Below are 21,945 nucleotides of genomic sequence, written 5' to 3'. Positions count from 1 at the left end.
TCTCCATTTCTCATCGCCCGCACCACCTACCTACACCGTCTGCCGGTGCATGAGTCTCGTCTCGCGCAGTTCCGCTGGTCGCCAGTGGACGGACGTTGCCCAGCCAAGGAGACCTAAATGGCGGCGTCACCGGAGAATGAGATAGACCGTCGGTCGATCCGGAGAGTCCGGTCCAAGAGCGATACGCCCTACATCACTGAGTCGCGTCTCTCTCTCCACCTGGAGACAGGTAGGTAACACGCGTTCACAGACACGCACACGCACTGTCTGACTGTGTGGACCCAACAGTCGGCTAGATGTGGGGCTCGCGGCTCGACTCACTGTGTTACAGACATTAACCCAAGGAGATGCGTGTCATGGAAAACGATTCGATGTATTTCTCCCATTCTGACAATTGTATCAAATCGAGAGGATTGTTTTATGGCAGACTGACTGTGTAGCGCTGTTACGTTATAGCCCGGGTTAAAGAGCCATGCTGCGTCTTGCTGGTGATGTGGATGTGGTGACTAGGCTGCACAGTGACTCATTCATGCATTGTGTATCAGGCAGCTGATAGAGTAAAAGGTTTCTATAATGGTTACTGGGATGTTGTTTTAGTTAAGGAGGCATCGGTCTTCAAGGTATTTTATGTTTTATAGTAAGTATACCTTTTGATATGTCTTTGCCCACCTCTGGCTAGTACCAAGTATGTTACTGTACTATTCAAATTAACTTGCCACCAGCTTCCTGTAAATTATTGTGATATCAGAGCAACGATAGAGTACAATACTGTAAAATTAGCCTACTATACTGTAAGAACGTAAATGCTACTGTAATTGCAATATTGGTATTTTAAAGTATTTTACTGTAATTAAATGGCATTGGTGCAAGCAAGATGGCTGCTAGGTATTTGTATATTACAACATATTTATGAATATTTTGTGTTCTATGTCTTCTTGCACTTCTGGAGGCCTAAACAAATACTTCCAAACTTGCCATGATTACAAGGTAAAACAGACCAGTAGGACTTGGCAAATTGCTCAACCAGCAAAAGCTTACGACTTGCTGCCACCATGATTAGTCCCCATTTAAATATTAAATTATGTGGTACTACTACCACAAATCAGTTCAATTGGTACAGCATTCTCTCTAACGGGTCCAACAAATATTGCCCCTTACATGACATGCCTCAAAATATGTTCATGAGTCAGCAATTTTTTCCCACCCACAACATTTTCCCACAATGCACAGAACACTTCAGTAAATACACAGAAAACAGAAATACAGTACTTTTTTTGTTAAAATGTATTACAGCAATTGCTAACAGTGTATGTAATTATGTATTACAACATACCAATGATTATTTGTTGTTTTATATCACTTACACTTGTAGAGGCACTGTATATTTATAAGAAAGGGTTTTCAGATTCCAAAAGTACGGTATGGTAATGTATTCTGTGGGGTACAGCATTTCTTACTAACGGGTGCAACAAATATAGCCTTTTACAAGGCATCCCTCAAAATATGTAAATGAGCCAGAGATTCTTTCCCCACACACAACATTTTTCCACAATACACCATAATTCCCAGTAAGCTGTTGTAAATATACAGCAAAACAGGTAATACAGCACTTAACTGTAAAATTGTATTGTAAAATGACAGAAATTGCTGTAATTTTACAGCAGTGTAGCTGAATGCCATTGAACCCCCTTAATGCATTGCTCTTTACAGTACTATAATATAGAATTACAGTAGCTAACTGTACATTTTTTGCTGTAAATGTACAGCAATTTGTTACAGTGTAAGCCTATATTCAACCCAATATCATAGACAACATATTATGAAGAAGAGAGCAGGCTATTCAAAGCCTTTGATATTATTTTCTATGGATAGCCTGTCTTGCAAGGTTAGGCTAACCAACTGACCAGGCATCTTATAGCTAAACTCAATATTCTGCAGTTGGATCCATTGCTGTTTTTAGCAAGATAATGTGACTGCAAGGTTTTTGCTGTCTTGCAGCTTTTCAAATGTCAGAACAGAATGACTTGACTCACTTGCATGAATGCATTTGGACTTGTTCTAGAATCTAGGCTGCATTCTGCCTGTTGAAGTGAGGGTGATGATTTGAAGCATTCAAAAAAGGTGTCCCAGCCAACTGTTGTTTCAGTACCTTGTACTGGTTTGCCTCATTTAAGATGGTCTTGGAAACTGTAAAGAGAAGTTGTAGGCATCCATTGTTGCTATGGTGACTTGGCGTAATTATCCCACCATGATGGTAGCCTATGGAGTCCATAGAGAAGCCAACTGCTTTTGGCTTGAAATCTTGCATGAACTGTTTTGTCTGTCTGAACAGATCCAATTTAAGAGGTTGCTTCTGTTTTGGGGTTTGTGTGATCAACCAATAATAGCTTCTTCTGCATATACAACAGCCAGTAGGCTACTTGCGTCACACGCAAGAGCTGTCCACTCTGTCCCGGTGCTGAAACCGAAGCCACCAGCATTCCAAATCACGCAACAGACAGCCAGATCCCAACAGATTAGCGCAAAATGTTTGTTATTTTCAGAAAATATCACAGAGCACATCATTCGTGTCACCTATTCATCTGAGAGTATAAGGGAAGTGGAACTATAATGTTTGTAGATGTGTGTCAAACGACTTCCTGTATCCTATGTTATAAATCCCAGTCACGCGGTATTCATGTCGGACAGATGCTAACTCTTGGTGGAGGAAACCCGCACGGCTGGCTATTGTTCTGCTCTGCCTGGCACATTTGTCATAGCCAGTACTGTCCTACTACTAGTGTTCAGTTTATTTGCTGAGATTATCGGTATTCCATCGTGGATTATCATTTGATTTGGGGGTTGGGTTAGATCATTTTATGAATTGCTTTAATGTAGCCTAAGCTTGTGGTGATTGGTGAATGTAGTTATTTTCAGTTGACACAAGGTAATAGCCTGCAACAGTGCAGCAGTCTTATGTAGTCAGTAAAGCATGGCTCCATCAGTGCTCCAGGATATTCTGTACATGAACTCACCAACAGTGCTAGCTTGTCTTAAACGGTGCTCTTTCCCGTACTCTCTCACACATTCTCTCTCACCCATGTCATAGTCTCACATGGCAGTGCTCCCTCCAACCCACCTCTCAGACAGTCTAGCTTCTCATAGACACTGTTTTCCGAGAGACACCCACGCAGTGATTTAACCCTCCCCCACATAGACTGCACTCACCAATAGTACCATTAATAGTACCGACATACTGAATCCCAACAGAGTCCCAACACAGCTTGGTGGCAAACATGGCACAGATTTAAGGGAAGGATCTGTCTGAATATATTGCCTGTTAGGGCTTTGGTGGTTGTTAATTGGGTATGTAAAATAGCCGTGTTGGGTACAGTGCACACTAGTCACGTTGGTGTCTGATGTGTGACATCACAGCTCGGAGGCTGTCACAGTCAAACCAGTGCCTCTACGCTCCTCTGTCACGTCTTGCTACCAGACTGTACACGTCAATATTATATCCTTCAGTTTGGCAATGTGGCTTACAAACTATATCACTCACTTTTTATTTTCTCTTCTCATCCTCCCCTTCCTTCTCCCCCTTTGTTTTCTGTAGCCTGTCCCCTCTATATCTTCTGTCTCTCTCTCTCGGCCCATTTCTGTCTGGTTGTAGTAGCACTATATCGTTCTGTCTCCCCTCAAGCGGCCTGCCCTCCCACTCTCTGCTTCCTCATTTGTGTGTTTGTATGTTTAAATCCACAGTTGTTGTAGCATCAACCCACACCTTCTTTTAAAGTGAGTGAGGGTGGCACAGTGCATTGCTATGACTAATATAGCCCTTGCTTCCTCCTCACGTGACATGATTTTATTTAATTTTATTTGGATCTCTTTTAGTCCCCATTTGGACTAATCTTCCAAGAGTCCTTAAACATTAAAATACAATTTATAATACGAACACATTTTCGCATATAACACACTATTACAAACATACATAATATACTAACATAATGACCCAATAAATATTCAATCTAAAAAATATTGATTCTTCATCTACTATAGTCCCACAACATTTCTATGTATTATATTTAAATCGTTTTAAAATAATGTTTAAATGTATATATTGAAAGGTTCCTGGTTTGCTCAGTTAATTTATTCCATTTCTTTATTGCTCTAAATCGAAATGTTCTTTTGCCTATTTCTCTTTTCTGTCTGGATAACGCATAGATGGTGGACAATCTGTTCCTAGTATTTACGGAATGTCTGTCTCTTACCAATTGAATACCGATGTGACATGATATGTGTGTGTGTGAGCGTGAGTGTGTGTGCGTGCGTGCGCACGTGCATGCGTGCTTGCTCTTGTGTGTGTGTTTAAGTGTGTGTGTGTTAGGCTTGCTGGCATTATAAACCACTCCAGAAAGTTTGGTTTTGTGCTGCTGCGTTGCACATTAGTCTAGCCCTCAACCTTTTGCCTAGATAAGATTCTTCTGTAGATCATTCTGTCAACTTGCTGCCATTCTAAATGTTCTGTTCTGGATTGGCATTCCTCTGCTGAACATTCCAGTGTGCCCCCCCCCCCCCTACTGAGACCTATCCTGAATGCAGCTGTGTGCATGCGTGTATGTGTTTGTGCATGTGTGTGCGGGTGCGGGTGTGTGTGTATATGCAGTTCTCCAGCAATGGTAAATCAGGTCAGCTGGGTGAGGGTTTAGTGCTGTTCTGTTCACAAAAAAACATTATTTCCCCCAATGCATTCATTACCCTGCACTGCTCTGCTCTCAGCCCAAACAGCCATCCCACTGAGACAGCCGTGAATGAGAGAGAGGGGTGAGCAAGGAAGAATAAGGAGAGGTAGATGGAGAGAGAGAGAGTGAAAGACAGAGAGGCGATAGAGTGACAGCCAGTCATATAGAGAGAGAGCAGAGGGAGGCAGACAGAGAAAGAGAGTGGGGTAGAAATAGAGGAATAGAGACTGATGAACAGACAGAGAGGGAGACAGACAGACAGAGAAAGAGAGGGGAAGAGAGACAGATGGAAACAGATGGACAAAGACAGAGAGGGAAACAGACAGACAGAGAAAGAGAGGTGGAGAGTGACAGATGGAGAGGCAGAGAGACAGATGTAGTAGAGAGAGAGGCCAACTTCCTATGTATCTATCATCATTCATTCAATTTAGACTTACAAATTACCAACCCCCCGGTCTCAGGCTTGGATAACATTGGAGGCCCGGTCGGTCGCCACAGAGTTGGGTAAAGCTGCTTCTAGTTTTCTTTGCGCCCTTTATGTGGAACAACTTCCGGAGCTGAAATTAGATGTTCTGGTCCCCCTTGGCCAGTTCCAGAGTAATGATCGGAGACCTCTGTGTTGATAAATGTGTCTGTTTTGTAATTTTGTATATTGTATGTGTTTGATGTATTTATGCATGGCTCATCTGTAAAAGAGACCGTAGTCTCAGTATGACTTCCCTGTCAAAATGGTAACTAATAATAATAAAAGAGAGAGGCCATTTAACGAGACTGCAGCAGCAGATAGAGAGAGGGTAATGATGATAATGAAAAGGAAGCATCTTTGAGAGGCTCTCTCTCTCTCTCCCACTGTGTTGACTGTTGACCAGGGCCGAGTTCGTCATCACTGCACAAGAACTCTTCATCACAATGGGCTGAAAGGCCTTCGGCCATTTACTGTTAACATGCACGACTGGATGTTGAATTGCTCAGCTCTGTCTGAGTATTTGCTTGGTATGAGACACACACTCTTAAGAGGACGTATAGATACTTTTATATACGCTCCCATGCACAAACGTACATACAGTTGAAGTCGGAAGTTTACATACACTTAGGTTGGAGTTATTAAAACTAGTTTTTCAACCTCTCCACACATTTCTTGTTAACAAGCTATAGTTTTGGCAAGTCGGTTAGGACATCTACTTTGTGCGTGACACGAGTCATTTTTCCTAAAATTGTTTACAGACGGATTATTTCACTTATAATTCACTGTATCACAATTCCAGTGGGTCAGAGGTTTACATACACTAAGTTGACTGTGCTTTTAAACAGCTAGAAAATTCCAGAAAATGATGTCATGGCTTTAGAAGCTTCTGATAGACTAATTGACATCATTTGAGTCAATGGGAGGTGTACCTGTGGATGTATTTCAATGCCTACCTTCAAACTCAGTGACTCTTTGCTTGACATCATGGGAAAATCAAAAGAAATCAGCCAAGACCTCAGAAAAAAATTGTGGACCTCCACATGTCTGGTTCATCCTTGGGAGCAACTTCCAAACGCCTGAAGGTACCACGTTCATCTGTACAAACAATAGTACGCAAGTATAAACACCATGGGACCACGCAGCCGTCATACCGCTCAGGAAGGAGAAGCGTTCTGTCTCCTAGAGATGAACGTACTTTGGTGCGAAAAGTGCAAATCAATCCCAGAACAACAGCAAAGGACCTTGTGAACATACTGGAGGAAATAGGTACAAAGTATCTATATCCACAGTAAAACGAGGCATATATCGACATACCCTGAAAGGCCGCTCAGCAAGGAAGAAGCCACTGCTCCAAAACGGCCATAAAAAAGCGGTTTGCTACGGTTTGCAACTGCGCATGGGGACAAAGATTGTACTTTTTGGATTAATGTCCTCTGGTCAGATGAAACAAAAATAGAACTGTTTGGCCATAATGACCTTGATGCTGCCACCCCCGAGCTTCATGGTTGGGATGGTGTTCTTCGGCTTGCAAGCCGAAGAACACCATCCCAACCGTGAAGCTCGGGGGTGGCAGCATCATGTTGTGGGGGTGCTTTGCTGCAGGAGGGACTGGTGCACTTCACAAAATAGATGACATCATGAGGCAGGAAAATGATGTGGTTATATTGAAGCAAAATCTCAAGACATCAGTCAGGAAGTTAAAGCTTGGTCGCAAATGGGTCTTCCAAATGGACAATGGCCCTAAGCATACTTCCAAAGTTGTGGCAAAATGGCTTAAGGACAACAAAGTCAAGGTATTGGAGTGGCCATCACAAAGCCCTGACCTCAATCCTATAGAATATTTGTGGGCAGAACTGAAAAAGCGTGTGCGAGCAAGGAGGCCTTCATCCTGACTCAGTTACACCAGCTCTGTCAGGAGGAATGGGCCAAAATTCACCCAACTTATTGTGGGAAGCTTGTGGAAGGCTACCCAAAACGTTTGACCCAAGTTAAACAATTTAAAGGCAATGCTACCAGATACTAATTGAGTGTATGTAAACTGGGAATGTGATGAAAGAAATAAAAGCTGAAATAAATCATTCTCTCTACTATTATTCTGACATTTCACATTCTTAATATAACGTGGTGATCTTAACTGACCTAAGACGGAATTCTTACTAGGATTAAATGTCAGGAATTGTGAAAAACTGAGTTTAAATGTATTTGGCTAAGGTGTATGTAAACTTCAGCTGTATATACCTGCATGCACACACACATGCATGCACGCAGATACACACGCTCCTCTCTCTCTCCTTTTTTGTGTCTCTCGTACACATTCGCACACACACACACACATACACACACACACACACACTATCTGTGATTACATTAGCCGGACCTTGAAGAAAAACACAAGGACTGTCAAGCTGGTCTGCAGTGCAGAGGAGAGGAGTGGAGATGAGCTGCCTATTCACAGCAGCCTAGTCACCAGGCTCTCTATCACTGCTGCTCCTCTTAACAACACAAAGGAAGAGGAAGTCACACTCTTCCTCTCTGGCCAGGGGGTCCAGACTCACAGAGTCAGTTTGAACAAGACCGTGTTTTTAGTCTAGAGATAATTCAGAGCTCAGCTAACTCAGAGATATAACAAGGGATGAAGGTTTACCCTTACAGAAAAACCACATGAATTTCACATGATTTAATGTGAAGTTGACATGATAACATGTGCAACATGTGATAACATGAAAATACACTTGACAGCATTTGAGCGCATGTGGAAAAATTATCTCATGTTAAATAAATGTGACAACGTGGGAATGAAAATTACCATGAAACTACACGTGAAAACCCAGGTGTCAAATGTAGTTAAGAATATTTTACTTTAAAAGGCATAATTGACTTTAATTCAATTTAAACAGTCGTGGTCCCCTGCAGGTTTTGCCTTGCTCCCTGTTTGTTCCAGGGATGTCCCTAAGAGCCTTTCGTAGAATATTGTCATGGTCCCCTAGAAGGTTTTGTCTAGTTGTGGTGAAAATACAGTAAATCTATAACAAGTTACTGTTTGTTTACAGCTAAATTAAGGTGTTCATTTGAAAGAACAGTATGCTGATGTGTAATGATTACTTGGGACTCAACCTCAATTAGAATTTGAACTCGCAACCTTTCGGTTGCTACTTACCTGATGTTCCTGCTGCGCCACCAGGTCTGTGGACAGAACAGAGATTGGCTATACATATATTGCAAAGAATATATTTTTAAACTTTGCCTAATGTATATACAACAGCTTGAAGGTTTTATTTTTATACAATGACAGTATGCTGCTGTATTCTAATTTCATTTAAGGCTATGGTTAGGGTACAGTGCTGTTCCCTAGGGTACAAAAAAGTCAAAGGTACACTTCGCAGGTACACATACAGTGGTTCTTCCTTTAAAAGTTGCGTCATACTGCAGCACAGCTTGCGGCATGATGCGGAATGGTATGGTATCGTTGGAGTGCGTGACGTCATAGTATTTTACTGTCAGCCATTGTTGCCATTAATGCTAGTTTGACCACCAGAGGGCATCTTTGAGAAGCTAATTATTATTATTGAAATTACGTGGAGCTGTAGGCCTAAGAGTCCTATTTGCTGTAGATGTTTTTGCGTAACTTACTTATTGGCATACAGGCCTACTTCAATATACAGTATATCAATCATTCATTAATTTGTGTATATCATCTCACAGCATACAAGTCATGTCTTTAAATACTGCATTTTAGTTATAAAACAAAATAACAATGGGAGCCTTGAATAATTAAACAAGTAATAAACCGCAACATGTCGGCATAAGTGATTGAATTCACAAATGCATTTGACTGTTTTTAATATTGGCTGTTCTAAAGATGTTAAAAACTTTTTTTGTTAGTACAGACTATCTGGGATTGATTATAATTTGTTAGTAAAATATTATTGTATTTGTTGTGCTGTTTATACTGTTAGAAATGTTGCTTAGTTAAATTAATTAATATTATTGTGTTTCTATTCCAGGAAAAATAATCCTAACATTTCCATACCCTAATTGTAGGCTAACCAATACCCAAATGGAGATTCAGTGAAAAGAAAAATCTGATTGATTTATCAAGAAAAATATATTTTATCTTTTTTTGATTGTTTGTCGTCCTCCCGTGTAATTTTTTATCATTTTTTTTTGTTGCATATATTTCAATATATTTTCAATCTCTTTTTCCATTTTTAAATTAAATATACCTTCCGGCAACCCACCTCACCCGATGTGATACGGATCTGCTATTTTTAGACCTTATAGCCAGAACCTCCATCAGAAGCTAACCAGCTAATTAACTACTAGCTATTTAGTCATTGTTAGACACTGCTAGCGGCCTTTACCTTTTGCCCAGACACCTGCCGCTTTTAGCCTGGATAATACTTGCCAGCCTGCCAGTATCGGACTGTTTTTCTCCACTACAATACCGGATTCCTGCCATAAGCCCTGGACCATTACTCCTGATCATCACAGCTAGCTAGCTGCCACCGAGTGGCCCAACCCCAAAGCTAGCCTTGAGCCAGGCCCACCTCCCGGCCTGCTCAGTGGATCCTATGATCACTCGGCTACACAGCTGATGCCTCCCGGACTCTTCACTAACAGGACTAGAATCCACTACACCACCAGATTATTGCCGTAAGCTCTGGACCTTTGCATCGGATCATCGCTGCTAGCTAGCTGCTACCGAGTGACTATAGTGGCTAACGCCCTTGTCCCGAAGCTAGCACCAGTTAGCCGCGAGCCAGGCCCATCTCCTGGCTAGCAAACAAAATTACTCCAGCTACAATACATCTTTTGCCAACTGGCCTGGACCCTCTGTCGACACGGAGCCCTGTTGTTCCATCACGACCGGTCTGCCGACGTAATTTCATCTGATGTCCGGCCAGAGCAGATGCTTCTACTAGCCCCGGCCTACTAACTAAAAAATAATAAAAAAACGTTGAACGCCGTGTCTCCTGCTTGCTAGCGTAGTAACGACTACCTAGCGGCTTCCCTGTATCATCTATTGCTGTTCACTGGACCCTATGATCACTTGGCTACATAGCTGATGCCTGCTGGACAATTCATTAATCACGATACTCCATTTTGTTTATTTTTGTTTATCTGTCGGCCCCAGCCTCGAACTCAGGCCCTGTGTGTAGTTAACTGACCCTCTCTGCTCATTCATCAACATTTTACCTGTTGTTGTTGTCTTAGCTGATTAGCTGTTGTTGTCTTCCCCGCTGTTGTCTTAGCTAGCTTCCCAATCAACACCTGTGATTGCTTTATGCCTCGCTTTATGTCTCTCTCTAATGTGAATATGCTTTGTATACTGTTGTTTAGGATAGTTATCATTGTTTTAGTTCACTGTGGAGCCCCTAGTCCCACTAAACATGCCTCAGATACCTCTTTTGTCCCACCTCTCACATATGCGGTGACCTCACCCAGCATAACTAGTGCGTCCAGAGATGCAACCTCTCTTATCATCACTCAATGCCTAGGTTTACCTCCAATGTACCCGCACCCTACCATACCCCTGTCTGTACATTATGCCCTGAATCTATCCTACCACGCCCAGAAATCTGCTCATTTTATTTACTGTCCCCAACGCACTAGACGACCAGTTTTGATAGCCTTTAGCCGTACCCTCATCCTACTCCTCCTCTGTTCCTCGGGTGATGTGGAGGTTAACCCAGGACCTGCGTGTCCCCAGGCGCTCTCATTTGTTGACTTCTGTAACCGGAAAAGCCTTGGTTTCATGCATGTTAATATCAGAAGATTTAGACCCCCAACTACAACATTTTCCGTCAAGATAGAACTGCCAACGTGGGAGGAGTTGCAATCTACTGCAGAGATAGCCTGCAGAGTTCTGTCATACTATCTAGGTCTATGCCCAAACAGTTCGAGCTTCTAATTTTTAAAATGAATCTCTCCGGAAATAAGTCTCTCACTGTTGCCGCCTGTTATGACCCCCCCTGATTGTCCCCCATCTATTTTCAGAGTTCGCTCTGTTAGGTGACCTAAAAGTGCTTTCCTCACCATCTTAAATAAGCATGCCCCTTTCAAAAAATGTAGAACTGAGAACAGATATAACCCTTGGTTCACTCCAGACCTGACTGCCCTCGACCAGCACAAAAACATCCTGTGGTGGACTGCATTAGCATCGAATAGTCCCCGTGACATGCAACTTTTCAGGGAAGTCAGGAACCAATACACGCAGTCAGTTAGGAAAGCAAAGGCTAGCTTTTTCAAACAGAAATTTGCATCCTGTAGCTCTAACTCCAAAAAGTTTTGGGACACTGTGAAGTCCATTGAGAATAAGAGCACCTCCTCCCAGCAGTCTACTGCACTGGGGCTAGGTAACAGAGTCACCACCGATAAATCCACGATAATCGAGAATTTCAATAAGCATTTCTCTACGGCTGGCCATGCTTTCCTCCTGGCTACCCCAACCCCGGCCAACAGCTCCGCACCCCCCGCAGCTACTTGCCCAAGCCTCCCCCATTTCTCCTTCACCCAAATCCAGACAGCTGGTGTTCTGAAAGAGCTGCAAAATCTGGACCCGTACAAATCAGCTGGGCTAGACAATCTGGACCCTCTTTCTAAAATTATCCGCCGCCATTGTTGCAACTCCTATTACCAGTCTGTTCAACCTCTCTTTCGTATCGTCCGAGATCCCTAAAGATTGGAAAGCTGCCGCGGTCATCCCCCTCTTCAAAGGGGGTGACACTCTAGGCCCAAACTGTTACAGACCTATATCCATCCTGCCCTGCCTTTCTAAAGTCTTCGAAAGACAAGTTAACAAATAGATCACTGACCATATCGAATCCCACCGTACCTTCTCCGCTGTGCAATCTGGTTTCCCAGCTGGTCATGGGTGCACCTCAGCCACGCTCAAGGTACTAAACAATATCATAACCGCCATTGATAAAAGACAGTACTGTGCATCCGTCTTCATCGACCTGGAGAAGGCTTTCGACTCTATCAATCACCGTAGTCTTATTAGCAGACTCAACAGCCTTGGTTTCTCAAATGACTGCCTCGCCTGGTTCACCAACTACTTCTCAGATAGAGTTCAGTGTGTCAAATCGGAGGGCCTGTTGTTCTCGGGCCGACTCTTTTCTCTGTATATATCAATGATTTTGCTCTTGCTGTGGGTGATTCTCTGATCCACCTCTATGCAGACGACACCATTCTGTATACATCTAGCCCTTCTTTGAACACTGTGTTAACAAACCTCAAAACGATCTTCAATGCCATACAACACTCCTTCCGTGGCCTCCAACTGCTCTTAAATGCTAGTAAAACTACATGCATGCTTTTCAACCGATTGCTGCCCGCACCCGCCCGCCCGACTAGCGTCACTACTCTGGACGGTTCTGACTTAGAATATGTGGACAACTACAAATACCTAGGTGTCTGGTTAGACTGTAACTCTCCTTCCAGACTCATATTAAACATCTCCAATCCAAAATTAAATCTAGAATCAGCTTCCTATTTCTCAACAAAGCCTCCTTCACTCACGCCGCCAAACATACCCTCGCAAAACTGACTATCCTACCGATCCTCGACTTCGGCGATGTTATTTACAAAATAGCCTCCAACACTCTACTTAGCAAACTGTATGCAGTCTATCACAGTGCCATCCGTTTTGTCACCAAAGCCCCATATACCACCCACCACTGCTCTCGTCGGCTGGCCCTCACTACATATTCGTCGCCAGACACACTGGCTCCAGGTCATCTATAAGTCTATGCTAGGTAACGCTCCGCCTTATCTCAGCTCAATGGCCACGATAACAACACCCACACATAGCACGCATTCCAGCAGGTATATCTCACTGGTCATCCCCAAAGCCAACACCTGCTTTGGCCGCCTTTCCTTCTGCTGCCAATGACTGGAACGAATTGCAAAAATACTGAAGTTGGAGACTTATATCTCCCTCACTAACTTTAAACATCAGCTGTCTGAATAGCTTACCAATCGCTGCAGCTGTACACAGCCCATCTGTAAATAGCCCATCCAAACTACCTACCTCATCCCCATATTGTTTTTTACTTTTTTGCTCTTTTGCACACCAGTATTTCTACTTGCACAACATCATCTGCACATCTATCACTCCAGTGTTAATTTCTTCAATTGTAATTACTTCGCTACCATGGCCTATTTATTGCCTTACATCCTCAAGCCATTTGCACACACTGTATATAGACTTTTTTCTTTTGTGTTATTGACTGTACGTTTGTTTATTCCATGTGTAACTCTGTGTTGTTGTTTGTGTCACACTGCTATGCTTTATCTTGGCCAGGTCACAGTTGTAAATGAGAACTTGTTCTCAACTGGCCTACAGGGTTAAATAAAGGTGAAATAAAAAATTAAAAAATTAAATGCTTGTCTCAGAGCAGCACAAAACTGTGCTGAAATAGTTGACCACACGCGGGTAGGCTATTGCTTCAAATCCTATTATAACAATTGGATGGCTTTGGGAGTTTCAGTAAGCAACAATTTGTTGCCTTCTTTAGCCTACTTTATTCCAATATTTCTGTTATTCAGTGATATTTATTCCCATATTAATGTGTTATGGATCCATCCAGATGTGGTTAGAAAACAGTGCATTTGGTGGGCTATGCAAAGAGATGGATGAAGTGACATGCCTCGAAAACATCCATTAATACATTTAAAGTCCCTAAACTCGGCAAGAGTCTATAGTCCTGCTGATAGCCTATCAAGGGTGGAAGGCTTCTTTTGTATTCCAATTCATTGGAAAGGCTGCTAACCCATTACCACCTGGCCCACAACGTTGTTACTTATTCTCCACCTTACTCTCTTCCAGATTATTCTTTCTATTGTTGTTATCTATTCGGTAACATTCCACAAGTAAATGCATTGAATAAAACACCTACATTAAATTGCTCAGGTCTTGAAAATATGTGAAACCTTTTCATTGTATTTTGTTTGTCTGTGCTTAGTAGCAGAGGCTTCATGGCTTTACCATCAACCAAAAACACAGCATCTACAGTGACCGAAATATATTATTTTATTTAAAAAAATGCATTTTAGTTATAAACTAAATAACAAAGGGAGCCTTAAATAATTCAGCAATAATAAACCGCAATGTCAGCTAAAGCAATTGAATACAGAAATTAATTCAACTGTTTTTAATCTTGCCTGTACTAATGACTTTAACACCTTTTTTGTTAGAACAGACTATATGGGATTGATTATAATTTGTTTAAAATGTATTATTGTATTTGTTGTGTTTACACTGTTCCAAAGGGTCAGAAACAAAGAGTGAATGAAGAATGAAAGTGTTGTGGCGGTTTAAGTGTTTGATGGTTACTGTTACGTCCGTCGTTAAATGAAGACCAAGGTGCAGCGTGGTAGACGTACATTTGTGTTTAATATTAAATGTTCCACCAAAACACAATAAACAACTCAACGAACGTAAAGCTAGGAGTGCAACACAAAAGACAAGATCCCACAACTGAAGGTGGGAAAAAGGGCTGCTTAAGTATGATTCCCAATCAGAGACAACGATAGACAGCTGCCTCTGATTGGGAACCATACTCGGCCAAAAACAAAGAAATAGACAACATAGAATGCCCACCCCAAATCACACCCTGACCTAACCAAATAGAGAAATAAAACGTCTCTAAGGTCAAGGCTTGACAGTTACGCCAAATGCAAATTGAGTATCTCCTTTATTTATCTGTCTGGCAAATGTTTTAAAAGAATATCGCACTAATGAGCTGCACTGTAAAGTGGTTATTGTGCATTTTCCAGTAACTGGAAACTTGTTGCCAGTCATTAGTGTGAATTTGTTATTTCTTAACTGGAAACCATATGTCAGCAAGTTATTTTAAACTCACAATAACTTACTGGCAAAATGTTGCAAGTAACTTATTGTGCCTAAACTGACTTTTGTGTTGGGAACATTATTTTCTGATTGGCAGCATACTGCAGCAGTGGCAGCCTATCAGAATATTGCAAGCGTAGCTTTCAGCTAGCTCTTTTTGGTTACCCATGATAGGGAATATCACCCCAGTTAACCTTGTGACTCGAAAGTTCTAAGTATTAATAATGGCCCTTACTGTGTGAGGTCTTTTTGCATGTGGTGACAGAATTCTATTTTCTGCACCCCTCACTGCATCAAGACTGCAATATCTGCTTCATATGAGGCTTTGTAAAACATATCCTTTCTTCCTGTAGTAGTAGTAGCAGCGAGAATCTATAGTATTATTGATAATTGTATAATTATTATTACATCTATATTACATACACTACCGGTCAAAAGTTTTAGAACACCTACTGATTCAAGGGTTTTTCTTTATTTTTACTATTTTCCACATTGTAGAATAATAGTGAAGACATCAATACAATGAAATAACACATATGGAATCATGTAGTAACCAAGAAAGTGGTTACTCAAATATACAAATCAAAATATATTGTATATTTGAGATTCTTCAAATAGCCAACCTTTGCCTTGAGGACAGCTTTGCACACTCTTGGCATTCTCTCAACCAGCTTTATGAGGTAGTCACCTGGAATGCATTTCAATTAACAGGTGTGCCCTCTTAAAAGTTACTTTTTTCCCTTCTTAATGCGTTTGAGCTAGTCAGTTGTGTTGTGACAAGGTAGGGGGGTATACAGAAGATAGCCCTATTCGGTAAAAGACCAAGTCCCATATTATGGCAAGAACAGCTCAAATAAGCAAAGAGAAACAGTCCATCATTACTTTAAGACATGAAAGTCAGTCAATACGGAACATCGGAAGTGTACGGAAGTGCAGTCGCAAAAACCATCAAGCGCTATGATGAAACTGGCTCTCATGAAGACCGCCACAGGAATGGAAGGCCCAGAGTTACCTGTGATGGAGAGGATAAGTTCATTAGAGTTATCAGCCTCAGAAATTGCAGCCCAAATAAATGCTTCACAGAGTTCAAGTAACAGACACATCTCAACATCAACTGTTCAGAGGAGACTTCATGAATCAGGCCTTCATGGTCGAATTGCTGCAAAGAAACCACGACTAAAGGACACCAATAATAAGAAGAGACTTGCTTGATTCAAGAAACATGAACAATGGACATTATACCGGTGGAATTTTGTCCTTTGTTCTGAGGTCCGAATTGGAGATTTTTGGTTCCAACCGCCGCATCTTTGTAAGACGCAGAGTAGGTGAATGGATGATCTCCGCATGTGTATTTCCCACCGTAAAGCATTGAGGAGGAGGTGTTATGGTGTGGGGGTGCTTTGCTGGTGACACTGTCTGTGATTTATTTAGAATTCAAGGCACACTTAACCAGCATGGCTATCACAGCATTCTGCAGCGATACGCCATCCCATCTGGTTTGCGCTTAGTGGGACTATCATTTGTTTTTCAACAGGACAAGGACCCAACACACCTCCAGGCTGTGTAAGAGCTATTTTACCAAGAAAGAGAATGATGGAGTGCTGCATCAGATGACCTGGTCTCCACAATCCCCCGACCTCAACCAATTTGAAATGGTTTGGGGATGTGTCGGACCGCAGAGTGAAGGAAAAGCAGCCAACAAGTGCTCAGCATATGTGGGAACTCCTTCAAGACTGTTGGAAAAGCATTCCAGGTGAAGCTGGTTGAGAGAATGCCAAGAGTGTGCAAAGCTGTCATCAAGGCAAAGGGTGGCTATTTGATGAATCTCAAATATAAAATATATTTTGATTTGTTTGACACTTTTTTGGTTACTACATGATTCCATATGTGTTCATTTATAGTTTTGATGTCTTCACTATTATTCTACAATGTAGAAAATAGTAAAAGTAAAGAAAAACCCTTGAATGAGTAGGTGTTCTCAAGCTTTTGACCAGTAGTGTATATTATCTGAAAGAGGCTTTGGTATTAGCCTGTCTGAGGGACTGTGCATGTGAAATAGGTTCACTCAGGTTTCCAGCCCTATCTCACATGCACAGTCCCTCAGACAGGCTAATACCAAACTCCCGTGTATTTGATACAATAGTGGTGAACTAACAAAGTGAGAGTGTGGTATGAGTATGTATTACACTGAACAAAAAATATAAACGCAACATATACAGTGTTGTATACAACGCATCAGCGGGGGCAAAGTACCTGCCCTCCAGGACACCTACACCACCCGATGTCACAGGTAGGCCAAAAAGATGATCAAGGACAACAACCCCCCGAGCCACTGCCTGTTCACCCTGCTATCATCCAGATGGTGAGGTCAGTACAGGTGCATCAAAGCTGGGACCGAGAGACTGAAAAACAGCTTCTATCTCAAGGCCATCAGACTGTTAAACAGCCATCACTAACATTGAGTGGCTGCTGCCAACATGACTCAAATCTCTAGCCACTTAATAATAACAAATTTGATGTAATAAATGTATCACTAGTCGCTTTAAACAATGCAACTTTATATAATGTTTACATACCCTACATTACCCTACATTACTCATCTCATATGTACATACTGTACATACAGTACTCTATACTATCTACTGCATCTTGCCTATGCTGTTCGGCCATCGCTTATTCATATATTTATATGTACATATTCTTATTCATTCCTTTACTCTTGTGTGAATAAGGTAGTTGTTGTGAAATTGTTAGATTACTTGTTCGATATTACTGCATGGTCGGAACTAGAAGCACAAGCATTTCACTACACTCACATTAACATCTGCTAACCATGTGTATGTGACCAATACAATTTGATTTGATTTAGATAGCTAACGGTTAGATACGGTCTAGCGTCAGTTTGCAAAGTCACAAATCACATCGCAAGATAGCAGCTAGCTTTATTGCATTGATTTGCTTTGGAATGTCTAGCCAGCGTATTATGTAAGCTAGCTAGCTAGATTTTGGTTTAGGTAAACAAATGTCATTCCCTAGCTAGTTACGTTAGCTAGCTTAGTTAGCTTTGTTACCTCTGCTCGACTTCTTAGTAAGGTAACCAATTAAATGTTACCCCAGCAGCCTGTGCTTGTAGTTTGCACATCCAGATATTGAGCATCACACCATGACTAAACTTTACAGTTCTATTTGACACAAAAGTATAAAGCGATGGTTATTCGCAAGCTGATGTTCTATGAACAAATTATGTGAAATTTCACATGAAATCATGCTTTTTTCATAAGCGTAGTTTTGTGTCACTGATCTACAAATACTACGCCATAAAGTCAAAGTGGAATTATGTTTTTAGAAATGTTTACAAATTAATAAAAAATAAAAAGCTGAATTGTCTTTAGTCAATAAGTATTCAACCCTTTTGTTATGGCAAGCCTAAATAAGTTCAGGAGGAAAAATGTGACTCGTTTCTGGAAACTAGGCGTATGTCGTGCTTCTACTTCACAGGAGAGCCATTTGAACGTAAACCTTTTTTATCAAAATGCATTTTTGTTGGCAGAAATGCCTTCTTGAACATCTTGTATGCCATCTGTAAATACGAATAAAATGGTTAAATTACGAGCCTAGTTGGTTTAGCCACAGAAAAAGACAGCAGCCTTCCGACTAGCCATGATTGGCTGAGATAATGAGTGGGCTGGACATGCCGAGAGATGAGTTCGGATTGGTCTGCCATGTAGCCCGCTTCTGTCTATAACATGAGCTAGTCAGTATGTGTAGGTAATCCTTTCTAATGCATTTAAAAAAAAAAAATAGCACGTAGTAGAACTGCATAAGTGTTGCTCTCCACTTTCTGGAGGACCGAGTTTTGAAATCAGTGGAATTAAAGTACGATAGGAGATGGAGAAAATTCTGACGTTTGATTGCAAATATGCAGACAGAGTCGAAAAAAGAACACACAGAATGCTGTTGTATAATACACCTGTCTCCGGATTACATCTTCAAACGAAGGGCAACCATGGCATCCGTGACAGAGAGGGAGCAGCGTCCGTCCATCTAAGATAGTCTAGCTGGGGGTAAGATAGTCTAGCTGACCCGGTGCATTATAGCTCAATAACCCTGCATCAACAACCCAACTTAAAGATAACAATTGGTTGTTTGTGACCCAACTTGCTGGGTCAAAATAACGCAATGTGTGTTCTGTCCAATATCTACCAAATTGGGTTGTTTTTAACACAGTATTTTTTATAGTGTTCTTTTATTTCCGCTAACCGACCTAGTCATGATTGTGGTAAAGTTTTGCTTACAGCTTAGTATGAAATGTAGCCGTAATGCTGAGGCTGCATTGGCACGAGCTACGCTCCTAAGCTCTTGATGGTTGCTAGGTAGCACCATCAAGAGCATTACACTTTACCCATCTCTTCGCAAAGAAATGTTATCTACAGTGCATTCGGAAAGTATTCAGACCCCTTGACTTTTTCCACATTTTGTTTTGTTACATTACATCATGTCCAAAATGGATTAAATTAATTGTTTTCATCCTCAATCTACACACAATACCCCAAAATGACAACGTGAAAACAGGTTTTTAGAAATTTTAGCAAATATATTAAATAATAAAAACGGAAATACCTTATTTACATAAGTATTCAGACCCTTTGCTATGAGACTCGAAATTGAGCTCTGGTGCATACTGTTTCCATTGATCATTCTTGAGATGTTTCTACAACTTGATTGGAGTCCACCTGTGGTAAATTCAATTGATTGGACATGATTTGGAAAGGCACACACCTGTCTATATAAGGTCCCACAGTTGACAGTGCATGTCAGAGCAAAAACCAAGCCACGAGGTTGAAGGAATTGTCCATACAGATCCAAGACATGATTGTATTGAGGCACAGATCTGGGAAAGGGTACCAAAAAAATTGTGGACATTGTGAACACAGCGGCCTCCATCATTCTTAAATGTAAGGAAGTTTGGAACCACCAAGACTCTTCCTAGAGCAGGCCGCCCGGCCAAACTGAGAAGCGCCTTGGTCAGGGAGGTGACCATGAACCCGATGGTCACTCTGACAGAGCTCCAGAGTTCCTACGTGGAGTTGGGAGAACCTTCCAGAAGGACAACCATCTCTGCAGCACTCCACCAATCAGGCTTTCCTGGTAGGGTGGCCAGACGGAAGCCACTCCTTAGTAAAAGGCACATGACAGCCCGTTTGGAGTTTGCCAAAAGGCACCTAAATCATGAGAAAAAAGATTCTCTGGTCAGATGAAACCAAGATTGAACTCTTTGGCCTGAATGTCAAACGTCACGTCTGGAGGAAACCTTGCACCATCCCTATGATGAAGCATGGTTGTGGCAGCATCATGCTGTGGGGATGTTTTTCAGCAGCAGGGACTGGGAGACTAGTCAGGATCGAGGGAAAGATGAACGGCGCAAAGTACAGAGAGATCCTTGATGAAAACCTGCTCCAGAGCGCTCAGGACCTCAGACTGGGTTGAAGGTTCACCTTCCAACAGAACAATGACCCTAAGCACACAGCCAAGACAATGCAGGAGTGACTTCGGGACAACTCTCTGAATGTCCTTGAGTGGCCCTGCCAGAGCCCGGACTTGAACCTGATCTAACATCTCTGGAGAGACCTGAAAATAGCTGTGCATCGATGCTCCCCATCCAACCTGACAGAGCTTGAGAGGATCTTCAGAGAAGAATGGGAGAAACTCCCCAAATAGAGGTGTGCCAAGGTTGAAGAAGACTTGAGGCTGTAATCGCTGACAAAGTAAAGGGTCTGAATACTTATGATATTTCAGTTTTTAAATGTTTTAATACATTTGCAAAAATGTTATCCATTTTAGAATAAGGCTGTAACGTAACAAAATGTCGAAAAAGTCAAGGGATCTGAATACTTTCCGAATGGACTGTACATTCAGGTGAGTGATGCTCATGATAATCTTGTCTAGTTAGGTTATTTATTAGCACTGATCAGAACATTTTTGCCAGCATGTTAGCTTAACAAGGGGATTATTTTGCTCTTCCCTCATAGTCACTTAGTAGCCTAAGCCTACTCTCTCACAAGCCTGTGACTTGTCTTAATCAATCAAAGACATTTTGTTTCACTGAATCTCTGTCTATTCATTTGATAAATGATCTGGTTGGCCAAATAAGTGGAAGTGGTCTAGCTCATCTATTCATTTGCTCATCTATCACTGATCAGAAACATTTAGCATGCAATAATGTAGCCTAACATGCTGACTAGACCGGACACGTCGCGTGCGCGAGCGTCGCAAAATAAATGTAGAAATCCATGTAATTCAATTATTGCACCCACACTGCTCGCGCGCGCCAACGAGCGTCTGCGATGCCAAGGGCTAAAATAGAACTCCTTTCTATTTCTGACGCAGATCGCGCTGAAAGTCCTGCCTCTCCCATCTCCTCATTGGTTTATAGAAGCAGATTATACCTACGTGGGTGATTGAAAGACGAACTGTTTTGCCGGTCATCGTGGTAATACTATGAAAGTTTAGATGCCGATCACCATATAAGTTCAAAGATGAAGGAAGGAGGAGAGATGACTAGAAACGATTCGGTTGGCCGTTTTATGTGTGGATTAATTGTCGGAGTAGAGGACCTTGTGCATTTCAGATAAAATAACAACTCAATGTTATCCCAGGTTAAATTAGCTAGCAACAGCAAGCTAGCTAAATAGACAAATTAGCTAGCAAGTGCAAGCTAGCTAGCTAAATTGCCATAAATGTTAAATGCTTTTCGACCTGTCCCCAAATTAATGTCATTGGTTCAGAGTTTGTTTTGATATTTTAACCTGCATGTCGTGATCGCTTTTGGTGTGGGGGGACAAAATACATTTATGCACGATAGCGCACGATGGCGCACGCGCGCAGCCGGTTTGGGTCTATTATTTTGC

The 21,945-nt window shown here is 41.7% G+C and overlaps 1 protein-coding gene across 1 annotated transcript in view; it reads left to right on the top strand.

Annotated features, from left to right (window-relative positions):
* Positions 1-21,945, top strand: part of phactr1 (phosphatase and actin regulator 1) — a 66,917-nt gene continuing 44,972 nt past the window's right edge. Inside the window, exon 1 of the mRNA XM_071406607.1 lies at positions 1-229. Coding sequence (XP_071262708.1) covers positions 118-229 — 112 coding nt within the window. The 5' untranslated portion in view covers positions 1-117. The remainder of the gene's footprint in view (positions 230-21,945) is intronic.

This window comes from Salvelinus alpinus, chromosome 6, assembly GCF_045679555.1.
Source record: "Salvelinus alpinus chromosome 6, SLU_Salpinus.1, whole genome shotgun sequence".
In the NCBI taxonomy this organism is placed as follows: domain Eukaryota; kingdom Metazoa; phylum Chordata; class Actinopteri; order Salmoniformes; family Salmonidae; genus Salvelinus; species Salvelinus alpinus.
The sequence above is the reverse complement of the archived record's forward strand: the minus strand, read 5'-3'. Positions and strand labels throughout refer to the sequence as shown.